The sequence below is a fragment of the Anser cygnoides genome, chromosome 10 (assembly GCF_040182565.1).
Source record: "Anser cygnoides isolate HZ-2024a breed goose chromosome 10, Taihu_goose_T2T_genome, whole genome shotgun sequence".
NCBI classification, from domain to species: domain Eukaryota; kingdom Metazoa; phylum Chordata; class Aves; order Anseriformes; family Anatidae; genus Anser; species Anser cygnoides.
In genome coordinates this window covers 1,721,140-1,740,155 of record NC_089882.1, presented here as the reverse complement: position 1 = coordinate 1,740,155, position 19,016 = coordinate 1,721,140, and the positions used below count along the sequence as shown (strand labels likewise).

General features: G+C 36.2%; 1 protein-coding gene across 13 annotated transcripts in view; it reads left to right on the top strand.

Moving 5' to 3' along the window:
- Positions 1–19,016, top strand: part of CACNA1D (calcium voltage-gated channel subunit alpha1 D) — a 185,853-nt gene that overhangs the window by 100,939 nt on the left and 65,898 nt on the right. For 12 of the 13 annotated variants that reach the window (XM_067003174.1, XM_067003179.1, XM_067003172.1 and 9 more), the window contains 11 exons: positions 4,370–4,457; positions 5,623–5,649; positions 9,455–9,615; positions 10,198–10,423; positions 10,582–10,789; positions 12,607–12,727; positions 13,816–13,930; positions 14,662–14,731; positions 15,354–15,423; positions 16,642–16,786; positions 18,594–18,723. In XM_067003174.1, the coding sequence (XP_066859275.1) occupies positions 4,370–4,457; positions 5,623–5,649; positions 9,455–9,615; positions 10,198–10,423; positions 10,582–10,789; positions 12,607–12,727; positions 13,816–13,930; positions 14,662–14,731; positions 15,354–15,423; positions 16,642–16,786; positions 18,594–18,723 (1,361 nt within the window). The remainder of the gene's footprint in view (positions 1–4,369; positions 4,458–5,622; positions 5,650–9,454; positions 9,616–10,197; positions 10,424–10,581; positions 10,790–12,606; positions 12,728–13,815; positions 13,931–14,661; positions 14,732–15,353; positions 15,424–16,641; positions 16,787–18,593; positions 18,724–19,016) is intronic. The other variant, XM_067003173.1, reaches the window with a different exon arrangement.

Here is a 19,016-nt window from a genome sequence, read left to right as displayed (position 1 = left end):
CTTGCTGTCATGAGGCAGTCACTGCTGTGGCTCAGCCAAAGGCTGGCAAATATGATGCAGTTACTTCCAAGAATGCAGAATATTATTTTGCTAGGACTTTATGGACTCATTTTTACAAATATTAAAAAAATATTTTAAAAATTAAAAAATTATTTATGTAGATATTACGTACATTGTAATACCGATTATTTCACTGTCCTTCCACTGCCAGGCAACCAACCACATTCAAACTTATCTTTAGTTTCTGAGGGCTGCCAATGAAAAGAAAGCCCATGAGAATGAACGTTGATAGTATCAAAACTAAATCTGCACTATGTAAGCAGATACCTCAGTATCACATAGAACATATTCCAGGCAGCCCCTCCATAAACAGAATTTGTCCTGAGGGGCTTCACAGTCAATAGATTTCCTCCTGATCTGTTTTCTGGACATACAGGAGATTTAGGGAAATTTGTGATGAATTTGCAATGATAGTGTTGCCGCTTTTTTTTTCTTTTTTTTTTTTTTTGGTTGTTAGACTGTTTTTCTATCTGACTAACTCAAATATTTGGCATAAAGAATTGAGAAAATCTATGTACTGATTTGAGAAAGAATTAGGACACAATTCTGAAGCTTATGGAACTGGTTGGCTATTAGTAGCAGACACAAGAAGAGCATTTTGCAAGGTTCCCTCTAAAATGTTGCCAGTATCATACCGTGTTTAGTAATTGTATGATTCTCACCAGTAGCTATTTCTGGTTATTGTACTCTAGCTGTACAGATCACTGTGCTTCTGCAGGTTTTTCTTTCAGCATGTGTAACCAGAAAGCTACCCCCAGGTGCTCACTGTGGAAGTGAGATCAGCCAGTGGATTGATAATGCATAGCTGAAGTTCAACCAGAGTAAAATAGAATTTATATACCTTCTGTAGGAAAGAAATTGCCACAATAATATGTGCCACCACCATTCAATACTGTAGGCTGTAATTTAGCCTGCTTCTGGATTCCATGTTAACGCTAGATTGTTGCATAGCAGGATTATTGGAATTTATTTCTTCCAACTTCAGCTGGCTGGGACACATCAATGCTAATGGACACCAGCTCCCTCTTAGTTATACATGGTTTTGTCCTGGAGTGGGCTTTGAAATTCCTGCTCCAAAAATCTGAAGACTGTTTAGAGTAAAGAGCCAGCATTGTATCACAAGGAAAAACAAACAATAATAATAATTAAAAAACAAACAATGTTCTTATTCTCACAAATAAAATGCAGTAGCTGATGTTTTTGACCTAATTTCTGTACCCTTAGGAAGGTATCAAGCTGCATGCTGTATGGGTAGTTACAATGCCTAATGCAAGCATTCTGTCCTTTGAAACCAGTTCCCATAATTTGAAGAGAGCTGATACTATCTAGAAATCTAGATAAACTTTCCAGAACACCAGTAAAATGAGGGCAAAAGATGAATAAAGAACAGAGAAAGTTCGGTATATTCCCTTGAATACTGAAGTACGGGTTTTAAGACCTCAAAGCTGGCCTTCTGTGTGCTGTACTTTGCCCAGCCAACACCACCTTACAAAGCTGTCCTTGTGAAACTGGGTCTTCTCAAAAGACTTGCCAAGTTGCTTGCATTAGTTAGAGTCGATGTGGTCATGCAGCGCTCTTGCTGTTTTCTTCCAGCTAAAGATTTAAAGACTTGCTAGCATTGTTGGAGCTAGACTTCCACACTCTGCCTTTCTCAGTGCTTCTGTCAAGTTTTTCTGTTGGTGTACAAATTACATATAATGATAGATGTGTTTCTAATTTAAACTGAACTGCCATGGTTCTTTTTTTCCTCTCCTATTTTGCTAACAAAGCACCTGCAAGTCACTAATGGAGCTAGAGCAGCATCCCTGTTTGAAACAGGGGATGACATCCCGGCTATACTTAATAATTAGTGGAACTGACTTTGGCTTCAACAGAGACAAAGATTTTTTTCCTTGATATTTTGCTTTTCTTAATGCAGTCATGTTCAGAAAGAGCTGATAATTCTAACTGAGCATTAACTCACCAAGTCTGGGTAGACTTAAATAAAAATTACATTACTTTACACTTAAAAAATTATTTGACATATATTAAAACAAAATAGCATTTGTGTGACACGGAGTGACAATTTGAGGAACAAGATTCTAGGTACTGCTTTGGGATGGTATATTTGATGCACAAGTGTGAGGGATGTTGCACATGTTGTGTATGTGGGACGTTCTGCAAAAGTGGTCCTAGCTCTGCTTTTATGTAACAGCTCTTAATAACAGCGTATGAAACAAGCCTTCTGAACTCCTATGTTTGTGGTTACCCATAACAAATGCTAAAATGTTCATCACTAGGTGGCTATCATGTTGTGTTTCCTAACAGCAAGCTACCACCCAGCAAAGAATAACCATTTAAGTTCCTTACCAGACAGAGAAACTCATTGTATTTATTGCAAAATAAAGCTGGCATTTCTTCTTCCTTCTGAAGATCTGAGACAGTGCCTGAAACAGTTTTGTCATTTTTTTTCCTAAGCCCTTGAAAATATTAATTATGGAATTTGGATGTCATCAAAGACTACATGCTTTAATTTTGAACAAAAATCCTTTTTAACTCTGTAAGCTGTGAAGTTCACATGAGACTAGCAGTATTCATTTTCTAAAACTTCAATGATATTAGATGATATTATGATATTAGAACAGAGGCACTTGCAGGTGCTAACCAGGGATTTTTCATATATAAAATACTGTAAGATTTAAAAAGAATAATCAAAACAGAAGGATATTGGGAAAGAATGTTTTGCTGTGCTTACTGCCTGGAGTGTCTTGTTTTATTCAAAGACCCACATGGACAGTTTGGATCTTTCTATGCTATGCCAAGTCTGTGTTTAACGTTTCATGTAATGGTAACTTACATTTGTGGGGACAGATTCTCAGCTTTTGCAAAGGCTTGCAGAGCATCTAGTCTGCACAGAGCTGTCAGTCTCTAAAGTATGGAATTGGTGGGCATTTAAACCAACCTACCATTAATCCCTTGCAAGTATCTCTAGGTCAGTATTGAGGCAATACAGTGGCTATGCAGAGAAGCTGTTACTAGCATTTTGTACCTGATCAGTAGACAAAACAGAATTTTAGTGCCTAGTTCTCACTCACATTAACATGAATAATTAAGCCCACTTTAAGCTTCATTTAGGCAACAAAATAGTGAGAGATCCCTAATAGAAATGGGCATTGTAGTCCTTCTGTCTTCATTAATCTCAGTCCACAGATATGGGCTTAAAAATATATATATATAATATATATATATATATATATCAGACATTTGGATATGTGTTGATCCAAAAAGCAACAAACCATCAGGAGGTACAACCAGAATACCCTTAAGATACTCTATTTTGCTTTTTTTTTCCTTGCTATTCTACAGTTATTTCTGTGTATCTTTCACCTTCTCTCCGTTTTTTTTTTCCTACTTTATATGATATTTCTTCTATATAAACCAGCAAAGTTAATTTGACACTTTTCTTGTTGCTGAAGTTTTCCTTTAATGCTTCCTTTGCAGCCGTGGAAGTAGTGTTCTCTCCTAGGATGTACTGAGCACTTTGATTGTTCATCCTTTCCTAATACCTATCAATATATGGTGTCCTCTCTCTATCTCAGTTGATTTGGAGGTAACTGGTGCTAATGAATTGACAAATGAGTTCAGTCTAACAAATCATTAGCTAGAGTTGCTAACTATGATCCCTACTTGAGCAAGGAGTTGGACCAGATAACCTCCAGATAACCTGCTTTTTATTAGTAGTAGTCCTCTCCATCCATTGTAGTTCCCATTCTGCCATTCCCAGTGTTCCTTCCTGTCTGCTCATGTGATATTTGCAGGCACAATTACTTTCTGGTGTCTTGCCTTTGTAATTTGATAATGGAAGTGAAAGCATAGAGTAGTCAGTGTGATTGGAATGTGATAGCCCCGGTTTTGAGAGGAACTTCGGTATTTCTTGGGAATAGCAAGCAGGTTTGAATTAAACTGATGGTTACCTCCAAGGTAGTAACAGAACCCTTCAAAGGTCACAGAATCTAGCATTTGTTTATTAGGAGAAACATGCTCTTTGTTGCAAAATCTCCCTACAGTGTATTCTGTGGTGCATTTTCTGCAGTTATGATGAATCACTGAAGTGAAACAAAAAAGTTATAATATACTCTGGAATTCTGTGTGATTTGTTTTGTTATAAGAGGAGGACTGTTGGAAGTGTCTGACTTCATCTACTATTCCTCAGACCTTCCAAGCTCTCATTAGATCTGCAGAGTGGAGGCATTCTTGTAACAGAACAGATCAGATTCTGTGTAACGCCTTGCTTGGCTAGTACTCTAAAACAATTGCTGTCTCCTAACAGCAAGTATGCCCACCAGTGAAACTGAATCAGTGAACACAGAGAACGTGAGTGGAGAAGGAGAGAACCCAGCATGCTATGGGAGTTTATGGTGAGTACACACACACTGTTTCAGGTTCCCTCCTGTTGTGGTTTAACCCAGCAGGCACCACGCAACTGCTCGCTCACTCCCCCCGCGGTGGGATGGGGAAGAGAATTAAAAAAGGTAAAAGTGTGAGAACTTGTGGGTTGATATAAAGGCAGTTTAATAAGAAAGAAAAACGAAGGTCAGCTCCCCCCAGTTTCACTGCTCAGCACGATGCCACATGGCACAGAATAGCCCTTTGGCCAGTCTGGCCCAGCTGTCCTGGTGCTGTCCCCTCCCAGTTCCTTGTGCACCCCCAGCCTCCTTGCAGGCAGGCGGTATGAGAAGCCAAAAGCCCTTGACTTAGTGTAAGCATTGCTCAGCAACAACCAAAACATCAGTGTGTTATCAACATTGTCCTCATCCTAAATCCAAAACACAGCACCATACCGGCTACTAGGAAGAAAATTAACCCTATCCCAGCCAAAATCAGGATACCTCCTCATCTCAAAATTTAAAAGAAACATTCTCTTCCTTTTGCTGATTTAGCCGAAATTGCTTTCAAGTAGTCAAACTTTGTGTGGCTTTTATTTATTTGTTACCTTTTGTTACTTTATATTAGACTCTGGCATTAACACACTCCTAAAGTTCTCAAATTAGGAAAATGTAGATAAATTCAACTAAACTTCCAGTGGAGTTATATTTCCTGAAAACTTGTATAGAATGTAATTACTATTGTCCATAATAATAACAATAATAAAAGGAAGTCACCTATGACATGCAAAAAAGAAAAATGTTTTCTATTATGTTGTATATGAACTGGAGAATATGTATTTTGTAGGCAATAATTGAATGTATGGAAATATTTGTATATACAATGGTGTTCACTGTTTATTTGCTCAGATTTTCGTGTTTTCCAAGCATCTTCTACATGAGCATTTTAGTTATGTAGATTTAAAGCATTTCCTTTCTTTCATTTAGAAAATTTGTAGAGCTTTGGGAATGGTATTACAGAAAATAAATAACAGACAATAATATTTTAGCATTCATGAAGCATCTTGTTGGGAGCCTATTTTTATGTATATGTAATTCCAATGTATTGAATTGGAAAAGTGCCTTATTCCAAGGAGAATGAATTTTTGTCAATTATTTTTACTACACTCTTTAAAAATTTGTTCTCGTTTTCTTTTAGTCAAACCATCTCAAAGTCCAAGTTCAGGTCAGTATTTTCCTTTCTCTTTTCATCCCTTTTTTTCCTTGATCCTTATATATTCTTTGTTTTCCTTCCTATTTACACATCATGATGATCTAATATGATTATTTTTTGTTTACTGTTCTTTAAATTGTACTGCTTGAAAATTGTTGCTAATAGTTACTGGTGAATACAAAAGAAAAATATTCATGAACATTCTTGGGAATCAAACTCCCTGATTTGCTTTAACAATATTTGTGGCTCTCTTTTCACTTACTAGGAACATTTGGGAGTGTGAGCTTTTATTTGCAAATATGATTGCAGAAAGGAAGGGTCATGAGCAGAATTAATAGTCCTGATATTGTAGACGTGGGATGTGCCAATACAAAACCAACAGGGTTTTTTATTTTGATTTATTTCCAGTCATACAGAACATAAATTGAGCAGTTAAAAAGGATAATTGCCAACACTGAAGACATACCTCTTTCTGTTTAAAAAGGTTGGGTTGTTCTATGAAGGAGAAAGAGAGAAAAAAAAAAAAAAGCTCTCTGATTTAAGGAAAATAATCAAGTGGCAGACCTAATGAATCATGAAGGGCAAAGACACTCCTACAGTTGCAGACAATCCACAAAATAAATCTTTTCACAAAAAATTTTCAGTGGAAAAAGGGACAATCAAGATTTGTCAACATGTGGAATCAGCAGTTTTGGCAACACCTAGAACCATTACAATTTTTTAACCCTAATAAAAGTGATTTCAGTTTTGAATTTATAGCAAGTAAATCATTGGTAGCAGCAGTGTATTCTTGCAGCAGTGAAGAATAGTGTACCCAGTTTTTTTTCTACTAGCCTTACTAACGCTAATGTTCTCTGAGCATTGACCATTGGATTGCGACCATTTTGAGTGGATTTGCATTCCTTCTGAATAGTCTTTCTTTTTTGAAGAAGAGCTCACAGGCAACATTTTAATGGTTCTTTTCTACACTGAGAAAACTTCCTATACTTTCATGTCACTCTGTGATTGGGCTTTATTTTGTCATCCCCTTCCGCCAACCAGCTGGTGAGCACATATATATGGTTCACTCAGTCTTCTGCTGAAGATTGGCCTATGGAGATCTGGGCATTTAGGATGATAGCGAATATAGACCTATCTTTTTAGAGATTTCATCAGTTAGGTCCATGTGGACCTTTAAGCATAACTGTTCATGAGAAATGTGAGAGATGAGATTGCTTTTAGGTTAATGAGAAGAGATAAAGTGTGCTAATGGTCTGTAATTTCTCTTGGCATTGTTTCCAATTAGCATCACAATAGAACAAATGGAACTAGAGTTTGTTTAGTTTTTCATTAGCTGAGAATGAAAAACCAAACAAGCATGATTAGAGATAATCTCATGAATCAAAATAATCAACTTTACACTGTCAATTGCTGCCAAGCCTACTTAAGCTATTTTTAAAGGAAAAACTAGAATTTGAAGTGGTTGCATAAAATGTCAAATATCAGGAATTACAATAGACTGCCATGATATCACATTCTCCAAATTTGATCTATTTGCACAGCAGGAACTCATACAAACATTACAAAGAAAATGAAGTAATGTCTAAGTTCTGATCCATACCCATTGCTTGTATATAAAGGAAAAAAGAAAACACTAGAACTCTGCAAAATGAAATCTGCTACGTCATTTTGAGAAACAAAAATTCCCCCCAAATCTGCCATTTTTAATAGTTCAAGCTGTAAGAAGCAATCAGTCAGTGCTATCCATCTCAACATTCATTGTTCTCATAGTTAACAGCAATTTGAAAGAAAACTTACTTGCAAACCAGAAAGTAGTCAAAGTATCTCCAGCTGTCTAGATTCTGTCACTATCCTAAATGTCTTTTGCATGAGCTCTTTGATCAGAACAGGTTCTTGCTGCATTAAAAACACAGGTCACACAAGTCTGTTCATGCATGCCATGGTGCATCTACTCACAGAATTTGTGGCAGTCAGCAATGAGATGTTGGTACATCTCATCCAGAAGTGCTGCAGGGGTCTGCAGCAGCTGGAGGTCTTCCTACTACTTCTCTTCCATGTGTGGTATCAAATTTAAGACTGGGGTCTTAGAGGGCTATCTAACCATGAATATATCAGTGAATGAAAGTGAAATTGGGAACATATCTGTAAGAATAATGGCTTACTCATAAATAGTTATGAAGAAAAATGGTAAATTATTTAAAAGAGAATTTAAGCAGTGAATAATTTGGTTTGTTATAACAAACTATATCAATTCTAAGTGTTCTCTGTGATCTGAATATTTACTCAACTGCTATATTTTGTGAAAAACTCTTGATAATTTCATAAAAACAGTATTATATCATTGCAAATTTAGGAAAATGGAATTTCTCTTCAAAATAAAAGGGTATGTTTCATTCTTCAAAAAAAAATAGAGCTTATATTTTGAAACTGGGAGGGGTGGTAACTAAAAAACAGAAAACTCTTGAGTTCAAATCTTATAATTTGTTTGCCTATTTTATATAGCCACATTCTTATGTGTACAAAATGCATTATCTGCTACTTCAGGCACTAAAAGTATTAACGAATTGACCTAGTTATTTGTAATGATTTTCCATAGCCATGGTGCCATGGTGCCATTTAAGAGATACTGCCAAGAGGCTGTGGTGCCCTTCCCTGGTCTTAGCCAGTCATCCTTACTGCTCTTTCAGTGATGCAGCAACACAAGGAATTAGATCAGAAAACTGACCAGCTAAAATCAACCCAGAAGAAAAAAATTGGTTTCCACCAGTCAGTTCTCAGCTCTGACTCAGTTGATTGGGTATAGTTTTGGCAAATGGAAAAGGAGTGGGCAGAACAGGGAGAGCAAACCACTCCTTTATGCTGACTTGACTGTAAAACTCCAGAGGAAGAAGCTTGTACCATGCTTACTCCTGAGCTCTTTGCTGTATTAAGGCTTGCTTCAGCTTCCATCATTGGAATCTGTGCCTGCTCTCCTTGAATTTTGGATAAAGCAGTTGTTGTGAGCTCCTAAATTTTACTGAGTCTACAGCTGTAGTTCCGGGTATGTGAATTTTATGTGCTTCCCTTTTATATAATATCAGGTGCTTTCTAATCCTTCTGTTCCTATGATCCAACAATGTATTTTCTTCCTGTTTTTCAAAGAGAAATGCAACCCAATAAGACTAATTTGGTTTACCACAGCTCCCAGAAGTGAAGCAGAAATTGAATTCTGTTTTATGAGGCCTAAACTGAGCTAATGCCCTGAGTCAGAATCCAGCTCATATCTGGCTAGGGTCTGTTTACTTGTCCTTGATTGTCACCCGTATTCATCTCACAAACTCTTGCCAACTGGTAAGATTTCAAGGCACATCAACAGAAACCTCTAGAAGTAGCTGACTGAGATTTCTAACACTACAGGGTAGATTTCTAAAAGATGAGCTCAACTTTCCTGCCCTGTTTGATCCTGAGTTTTGCCCATAGTTTAACTCAAAGCCTCCATTATCAGACTAAATATAATCTGAATTCTAAATTCCTTTGTGGGCTTTTCTTTGCTGCTATTAATTGTATGGGGCCTAGGAAGACAGATTACTCAATTATCTTGTTACTCAATGCCATGTTAAATCCAGATTAACACAACTGTCACAGACAATTAGAGACTCCAAAGGTTGTGGCTTACTATTAGAAATCCATAACAAAATCTAAAATGAGAATAATAATTTAGCACTTCTTAATCTGTGACTGATAATAACTTGCACTATTTTTCTACGCAGATGAAACCCTCCCTAAGTTCTTATGCATTTTCTGTATAACATAAATTTGTTTTTATTTGAACTTTCAGTCGACGCTGGCGTCGCTGGAATCGATTTAATCGAAGAAAATGTAGAGCTGCAGTAAAATCTGTCACATTTTATTGGCTTGTTATTGTCTTGGTCTTTCTGAACACATTAACTATCTCATCAGAACATTATAATCAACCTGACTGGCTGACCCAGATCCAAGGTACAGTCAAAAATTATTTGTCCTGTTTTAGATTATGTATACTTGCATTTTATCAGTGGCTACTTTTGTACTTTGCCATTTTGTTGTTTGTTGCTGTCCTGAAGGGTGATACAAGAAATGACTGAGTGTATTAGATTTCCACATCTGTAACACAGCTTAATGGCAGACCAGTAAAAAATCTGACAATAATAAATTCAAAATTCCGGTACTTTTGTTATTACACTGTGCTTGAAAGATGAGGAAGGAAATGGTAACTGGCACAGTAGAACATGCTGTGGGCTGCATTCCTTAAGTTAGTGTGGACTCAAGCTATGAACTGAGCAGTCTTGAACTCCACAATGGATTGGAAATATGAATAGATCTTAAGTAGTAAGAAGCTCTGCATCCTTGTGTAACTTTTGCCATTTTAAGTCCAAAGTAAAAAGCAAACAACAACAACAGAAAAACACCCAAAACCCAGCCCTTTCATACTTCTTAAGCATAAGACTGTAAACTCATATATAAGTATAAATATGTTAAAATAAAAATGGAAAATATGAGAATTCAGAAATGCCTTTTTTTTTTTTTAATATTTTGTTCCAGATATCGCAAATAAAGTTCTTCTGGCTTTGTTCACCTGTGAAATGTTAGTAAAGATGTACAGCTTGGGTCTACAGGCTTATTTTGTTTCTCTTTTTAACCGCTTTGATTGCTTCGTTGTCTGTGGTGGCATTGTTGAAACCATTTTGGTGGAGTTGGAAATTATGTCACCCCTTGGAATTTCAGTGTTTCGCTGTGTTCGTCTCCTGCGTATTTTTAAAGTAACAAGGTAAGATTAACTAATACTGCTAACTTTAGGCATAGCTGAAGAGTGATCAGCAATTCTTTTATAATACTTCATCATGCACTGCTCTTTTACTGTTTTTTTGGTTGTGTTTTTTTTTTTTTTCTCCTCGTGTGTGTTAACACACACATTTTAATTTATAGGCACTGGGCATCCCTGAGCAACTTGGTAGCATCCTTGTTAAACTCAATGAAGTCCATTGCTTCACTGTTGCTTCTGCTTTTCCTCTTCATCATAATCTTCTCGTTGCTTGGAATGCAGCTGTTTGGAGGCAAATTTAATTTTGATGAAACTCAAACAAAACGGAGCACCTTCGATAATTTTCCACAAGCTCTTTTAACTGTATTCCAGGTAACTGTCTTTCATCCCCTATGAAACATTTTACCTTTGATGATCAACAAAACTGTTTAAATGATCATGTTGCCTGAAAACGAAATCACAAATACTATTTATTCAGTTTACTTTAAGTAGCATTCTGCTCATTAAATTCAGTATTCTGGTAATTCTGCACCATTTGCACCATTTGTTTCATGTCTTATTTGATCTACCTATGCAACATAGCTGTCATATTACTTCACAAAACTAAATCTTATTTGTCCATCAAATATACACTTAGAAGAAGAGGTGGAATGTTATTTTATTTTAATTACTTTGTTTTCTTTAACTTTATTAGTTGTATAAAAGTTCAGCTATTCCCAAGTAGGAAAAATTGAGAAGCATTGTAAGCATGCACATTTGCATATGGGTCCTATCAGTTACTATAATGTATAAATAAGTATGAATTTCTTTAAAGAGACACTGTCAGGTTTATTATGTTTTTAAAGCAACTTGCCTATTGCTTTTGAAAAGACAGGGCCAAACTTACAGTGTATTTTTCACTATTTTCTGATGCTTCTGTTTTTTGTTTTTCCCTCTTTGGACACTGTAATTAGGCATAGCAGTTTCATCTTTGTAGCCATTTTCATGTTCAGCTTATCACAGTGTTTGGTTGCAGACATTGTAGATGAATGTTTAAAGGTGACCCTGTAAGACTCAACTCTGTGTCAGCTTCCTCAGTAGACGTTTCATCTGGTGGCTGACCAGAGCAAGCTAAAAACCTTTTCAGGTAATTTTAACTTAACAAAATCTTAATGAGAAATTTCCTTAAGAAAAAAGTATCCACATTTGACCTGACATTGCCCCTTTAAAAAATTAAGACCATACTTTCAAACCCTGCTAAGTTGGACTTTATTCAGATTTTAGGATGCCTGATTTTCAAAGGAATGAGGCTTCATTCAGTTTGAGAATAAGCTCTGGAGCAACCAACCTGTTGGGTGCTCAACAGCTATGAAAATCAGATGATAAATTTAGCTCTCAAAAATGGATTTCAGAAATTGGCACACCTATCACTTGAACAGTCACTTGATTACTTGGAATGAGATTATTTTCCCAGGATAGAACTGATACTATTTAAGTTACTTAAAAATATATAAAGCATCCCCTATAACCTTTCTCATAATAATAAGAATTTTTGTAGCAGTACAGAAGTGTAGTTGTCACATTGTAAACTATGTGAAACCATAGTAAATAAGAAAATTATGTAATTCTCCCACAGCAGTGAGCTCCATTCAGTTTAAAATAGATACCAGTTCAAAAACTATACTGGTACTGTATGTGTATTATGTAATTTATGATAAGATGACTGGTCCTAGTTAAAACCAAAATTGGGAAAACTCTTTTACAGGACTAAAAAATGACACACTAGAAAAGGTTTGTGACCACTGTTTTTGAAAAGAGAATCTGCAACAAATACTGAGTTGAGAATCTTGATTTTCAAGAGTCTTGAACATGGGGGCATCACCAGATTTGTGGCATTACTGAAGATTACGGCTCTTAGTTTTGCATGCCCAAATCAATAAAATTCTAGTTTTCTATTTTTGTTATTTTTGCTTTTGAAGTTCAGTGATGTAATTGCTTACCATAAAATAAAAGCTAGTAGATTTAAACCCAGGCTTTCAGGAGGTGTTTATTTAAATAGCAATTTTAAAACAATGCTTATTAACAAAAAAAATATGGTATTGCTTTGTGTATATAGAAAGTTAGTTTTATAGTGTATTTTGAGAAGAGGAAGCATAATCCTCTATTTCTCTTTTTGATATTGAGGTACTAACAGTGTCTCTGCTTCTTAGATCCTAACAGGTGAAGACTGGAATGCTGTTATGTACGATGGCATAATGGCATACGGTGGCCCATCATCCTCAGGCATGATAGTCTGCATATATTTCATTATCCTCTTCATCTGTGGTAACTGTATCCTTTGTGCTCCCTGGAAACTTCTCCAAATGGGACTGTGTGGCAGGGTGTAACCATACTGGGGGCATATGCAAAATTTCTCTAGGAGGGAGTAAATTGCAGTGGATATGAACGCCCATTCTGTATGTGCTAAATCCTTTGAATTGACTGTTCTTTGTACAGCAATTCCCTTTTTTTTACATTCCCTAACGGATGAGATTCCAGTGATCTCCAAGTGCATCTCAAGCCACTACCAAACCACTAGATTTTTTTTCATTCTTCCTTCAGTGGGAAAAAAACCTTATTCTACCTGCTTGTCTCTATTTGACGTCTCTCCTCAAAATGCACGGATGTAGTCTAATCTCTATGACAGTAATTTCCCGTTCATCCTTTTGATGCTTGCTATAGCCCTGATAAATCTTACGCACACTGACAGTGGAGCCAGTGATCCACTGTATAGTGCAGGGACCAGATGAGAGAAATCTATAAGGAGAAATGTTAAGTCAGTTAGGATTAAGTCTTCAGCAGCATTCCCCTTCCCTGCATTGAGTACACTGGAAATACTCCCTTCGTCCCATATAGCAAAAGAAGCTGGTGTCATTCTCATAAGTTCTTAAAAGGTCAGGAGGTAATAAAAGGGCAAAAACATTCTATTTTCTGTACTATATGGTACTTGAATCAGTGTTTGTACTTAACTGATATGGACTGACGTACGGAATTTGATAGAGATTGTTATAGACACAGAAGACAGGGCATTATAAAAATATTTTTTTCAAAATGCCTGAGCAGTCTTGACTTTTACAAAACAATGTTTCATATTTAAAACTTGATCAGGCAAGCATAAAGTTATTTTGTTTGTTCGTTTAAATACATCAAATATTCTGCTATTTTAAAATCAGTGACCCTAATTGACCTCTGCTGATTTTACAGTTGGTATTATTCTGGTCCATGAAATGAGTGTTATTTGTACTACACTCCAGCATCACACATCTCTACACTTGATGGTTGGGAACATGGGTTTTATCTCTCTCACATTGTCAGTGTTTCTGCTGATAATAAACTAAACGTGTGGTAAGCCATAATGTCCTTAAAATGATTTGAAACAGATATCTTGCTAAATGTCTTCTTGGCCATTGCTGTGGATAACTTGGCAGATGCTGAAAGTCTAAATACAGCTCAGAAGGAAGAAGCAGAAGAAAAGGAAAGGAAAAAGAATGCAAGGTAAAACAGTTCAGGCCTGTTGAATGAGCAGGAGAGGGGAAGAAGAAAGTAAGGAATTCATTCTTTCATAAGGATTTTCTTTACATAAACGCCTTCACCATCTTTAAAATTTACTGGACTGAGGAGAAAAGAAGGAAAGAATTTACCTTGACATTAAAGTAACACCCAATTAAAATAATTTTAGATAAAATTTGGCTAGTGACTAGGAAAATAGGGTCATCTAAGGACATAATGATAAGCCAGCTGATATTTAAACATTACAATAGTAGGATTTATTGCACAATTAGAACAAGAATGTATTTGTTCTTGCCAGTGAATTTGTTCTTGCCCTGTGGAATCAGTTCTGTAACCCTTATATAGAGAAGAATACAACCTTCTGTGAGATCAGTGCATGCGTATTGAAGTCAGTGCAAGTTGTTATTTGAGTCCAAGGGCACAACTTATCCACCTAGAAAGGAGTAATGATCATGCATTGAATTTTTGGGGGATTAGCTTCTGCAATATGTTCAAAATGATAATGTTTTAAATGGATGTAGTGCATTCAAATGCAATAGCTTTTATTGCTCTGACATTGACTGTTTTAAATATATTTTTAAATATTTTACAATGTGTTTAGGTATACTCTCTTAACTTTTCAAAGAATGGGTATAGTTCACTTTAAGTCTTCTGTGTTTACATTATTTGCATTGTAATTTTTTAATTTTTATATATATATTTTTTGTATTTTGTAGAAAGGAGAGTCTGGAAAATAAAAAAAGTGAGAAGGCAGAAAGTGACCAAAAGAAGCCCAAGGATAGTAAGGTGTTTATTTTTTAAAATGTGTCTTTTAGAGAAGCAGTTTCACTAAGTTTCACTCTAAGGAGTACTTTTCAAGCCTGCTGTGCTTTGTGATTTGTTTTATGAATTCATCGTCCACATATTTTTTCTAGGCAAAGGAAACCGTTCTGATGCTTTGCAACCTTGCAGAATCTCTTAGTCCAGAAAATCCTTTTGATTTTGATATCCTGAGAAGGGGAGCTCTTAGAGCATGCAATAATTAATTGACATAACCTTAGGATCCCTGTATGTGTTTTGCCAGATAAATCCAATGAAAGAGATTAGTGAATGATAAATTCTTATTTGAATTTTCAAATGATTTTAGTATATTTTTTTTAACTAAATCTGTTGGTTATATCCTGATTGTAATATACACAGGTAGAAGTATGTGGATATTATATAAAAATCATCTTATAAAAATGTGTTAAAATGTCAGTTTTCTTCCACTGTTCTCTGTGTTACACTGTTTCAAAAAAACTCAAAGTAAACATGGGGGTGACTTTCTTGACTTCAGAGGCTCAGTTGTTTTGCTTTCTAATAAGTTTTATACACAAAGAAAGCTATACGAAAAATTATTTCTCCTTGTGCATCTCTTTCATTGCCATAGGTGACAATTGCTGAATATGGAGAAGGAGAGGATGAGGATAAAGATCCCTATCCACCCTGTGATGTACCAGGTACGTGAATACCAGCCAGAAGACAAGAGCATTTAAGTTTGCTAAAATATCCTAAACTAGCTCTCACTGAACACTGCATCAATTCATTTGAAGTTGGTGAAGTTGTGCTCTGTTATCACTGGATAAATGGATCTGTAAGTGAAGTATGACCTTTTTCTTCAGTTCCCTAGACCATACATACATGAGAGTTAATACTGTGAGCCTGAAAACTGCCGGGCCTATTCTTATCTGGATGCGAGAGCAAATTCTAAAATGTTTGGCAAAAAAAGGAGATTCCAGGGCTGAAGGTGTTCAGTTACTTTTGTTTTAGCTTCTTCTAGTCCGGCAGACATGTCTGTCTAATAATAAGTTCTGACTGATTGTCTGGACACCTAATACAGAAATCTGATTCTACCCTACCTTTTGATTATCTTAATACCCTTTTTATATTGCGGAGCCCAGAACTGCACACAATATTAAAGGTAAAGCTGCAGCAACAATATATTTATAGTGAGAGAATTACCTCTTTTGACTGACTGGCTATGCTGTGTTTCCAAATGCAGTTTGCCCTCCTGGCTGCCAGGGCACACTACTGCCTCATTCATGCTCAGCCTACTGTCACCCAGAACTCCCAGATCTCTTTCTGTTGAGCTGCTCTCCAGCCACTTGTATCCCAGTCTTTACCTGTGTCTGGCATTGCCCTGTCCCAGTGTTGTGTCAGTGCCAGGCACTTACCCATACTGAATTTGATCCCATTGCTGATTGTCCAATGTTCCAGTCTATCTAGATCCCTCTGAAAGGCCTATCATCCCTCCAGAGAATCAACAGCACCTCCCAGTTTACCGTTGTCAGTGAACTCACTAAGAGTCATTCCACTCCTGCATCCAGATCACTGATAAATGCTTTGAACAGAACCAGCCCCAGGCCTGTGCCCTGAGGAACACCACTAGTGACCAGTTGCCAACCAGATGTAGCCCCATTCACAACACTTCTTGTAGACGGGTATGGCGTTGTCTAGCTTTCAGTCAGCAGGGACATCTGCTAACTCCTTCAGTACTCTGGGGTGAATCTCTTAGGAACTTTCATAGATTCATTCATATTGGTTCATAGATTTTTAGAACTGTGGTATGCATACATAATTTTCCAGTGAGCCATATATATTTTAATAAAATTGTATATTGTTATGAAAAAAAAATAGTCTTTTTTCCTTTCCTAGTAAAAGAAATGTTTAATTTAAAGTAGGTGAAGATGAAGAAGATGAGGAGGAAGAACCAGAGGTACCAGCAGGCCCACGTCCCCGTAGAATATCAGAGCTAAATATGAAGGAGAAGATAACACCAATCCCTGAAGGGAGTGCCTTCTTCATTTTCAGCAGCACCAATCCGTAAATATCATTTTGAAAAATACTGTTTTAGCTTCTCAGGTGATGAAGGAGCAGGCTTCCTTGCAATGAGGTGTGAGGTTAAGGAAAGAATTGCAGTATCTGTCTGCAGCAAGATAGAGATTGGTATATCTCCTACAATTTTCTAAATGACTTGGTAAATAAAACTAATTTGTTATATACATTAATTTGCTTCCCACTGTCAAAGATGACAGCATCTTTTACATATAGACTATCAAGCCCGCATCAGGGTGAAAAGTATTCTTTAATGTATATTAGCTATTTATTTTGTTAGGCACTGGATATAAAAGGTGTGACATGATACGAGTGTTTTTTACATGAGATAGGATTCCTAGAAACCCTAGGAAGAAAGGTACCTTTTTGTAGCTGTAAGGGTGAGAAAGAAGAGAAAGTAAGAAAGAGAGAAAGTGAAAAGGAGAAAGGATATATATATTCCTCTTAGGGGGACAGTATTTTTCCAGATTCAAGCAAACACTGAAGAGAAAGACAATTACTTAACAAAAAAAAATCAAGAGAAATAGTAGTTGGATTTGGGGAGGAACAGGAATCTTTCACCAGTGTCTAACTCCAGAACATTTCAGGTTCTATAGCGATGAAGAAAGCAAGCTTCAATAGTCAGTAAAAGTTGTTACTGACTTTTTGGACAGAAGCGAACAAGTGAACAGAATTCATTTCCTACAGGACTGAAGATAGCTGATAGATTCATATATGGCAATTTTATCAGTAGTCTTAGAAAGGATTTTAAAAGTTATTTGGTATGGGAAAATACTGTCTTCTCAGTATTTGAGGTCATCACAGGTAAGACTAAAAGACAGCATGAGGATCAGGATACAATGTTTTGGTCTTGTATCTTACTGATTACATGGGCTATCTAATATTCCTCAGAATTTTCAGACAAACTGGAAAGATATCTATTTAAACTGTTAATTTTAAGAACACATATGCTGAATGCAAAAATCACTAGATCTGAACATATCAAATTCCTTTTGACTTCAAGTAGTGCTATAGTTTCTCAGGCCAAAATTTTGCTTAACTGAGATACACTGTATGCTGATAATCTACTTAACAGTAGAGTAAATTTTTACTAAGAGCCTCCTTATTCTTCAGAAGAATATTTCAGACAACTTTGGTGTTCAACAGTTAAGAACCCGATCCTGCCTTTTTGCAAATTTAATCCTGGACCAACTCCAGTGAAGTGCTCAGTAACCTTGGTCTCAGTGATTGTAAGCATATGTGCAGTTCCACTTCATCATATTTGGCTGAATCGTAGCAGCTCTGTAATATTCAACACTCACTTGTCCTATAATTCTGCAAAAAAGAGTCTTCCCAGGAGATTCTGATTTAAGTGGAGTCTTTAAGTAACACAATGAGATCTCCATCCTAAACAACATTTCACCAAATTAATATTTTTGACAGCTTTAATAAATGTCAAATCAAACTTGGGATCTGAAATGACTTAACATGTGGCATTTGGCCCATTTGACATTGTCCTTTATGTATGTGCACAGTGGTAGAAACACTGGAACTTCTAATGACATTCAAAACCCATTCTGCTGGGAAATTATTTCTCTTAGATTCCTTTGTTAAGTGCGCCTTCACAACAGGTGGACTGGATTTTGAATTTTTTAAATTTTTATAAGGCATAGCAATAGCTTCAGTATACACACTGCTTTTTAGCTGCTGATGGTTCTCCTGTTCCACTGGCATTGGCAAAGTAATAGAAAATCTGTATTAGCTATCTGCTGAATTCTATTTGCACATGTAGTATATTTTTGTATTTCTTCTGCAGAATTCGAGTGGGATGCCATAGGCTCATCAATCACCACATCTTTACCAATCTCATCCTTGTCTTCATCATGCTGAGCAGTGTTTCCCTAGCAGCAGAAGACCCAATTCGCAGCCACTCTTTTAGAAATAATGTAAGACCATCATTTTTATGTCTGAAGATTAATATTTCTTCACAGAATAACAATCCTTTGGGACTATTGCCTGAGTTTTGGTTTTCAAGTTAAGAAACTTTCCTTTTACTTTTTCAAGTCATACACAGGTATTTTTTTTTCTGTAAAAGACATAAATCTTTTAAAGACAAGTAACTTTACTGTTGGAACATCATAGGTATTAGAACCATTTTGTATTAGTGGTGAAGTAAGCCTATCAAGTTATTGTGAGTTGTGCATGCTTTTGATTAGGTATGAAATAGCTGAGATGATGG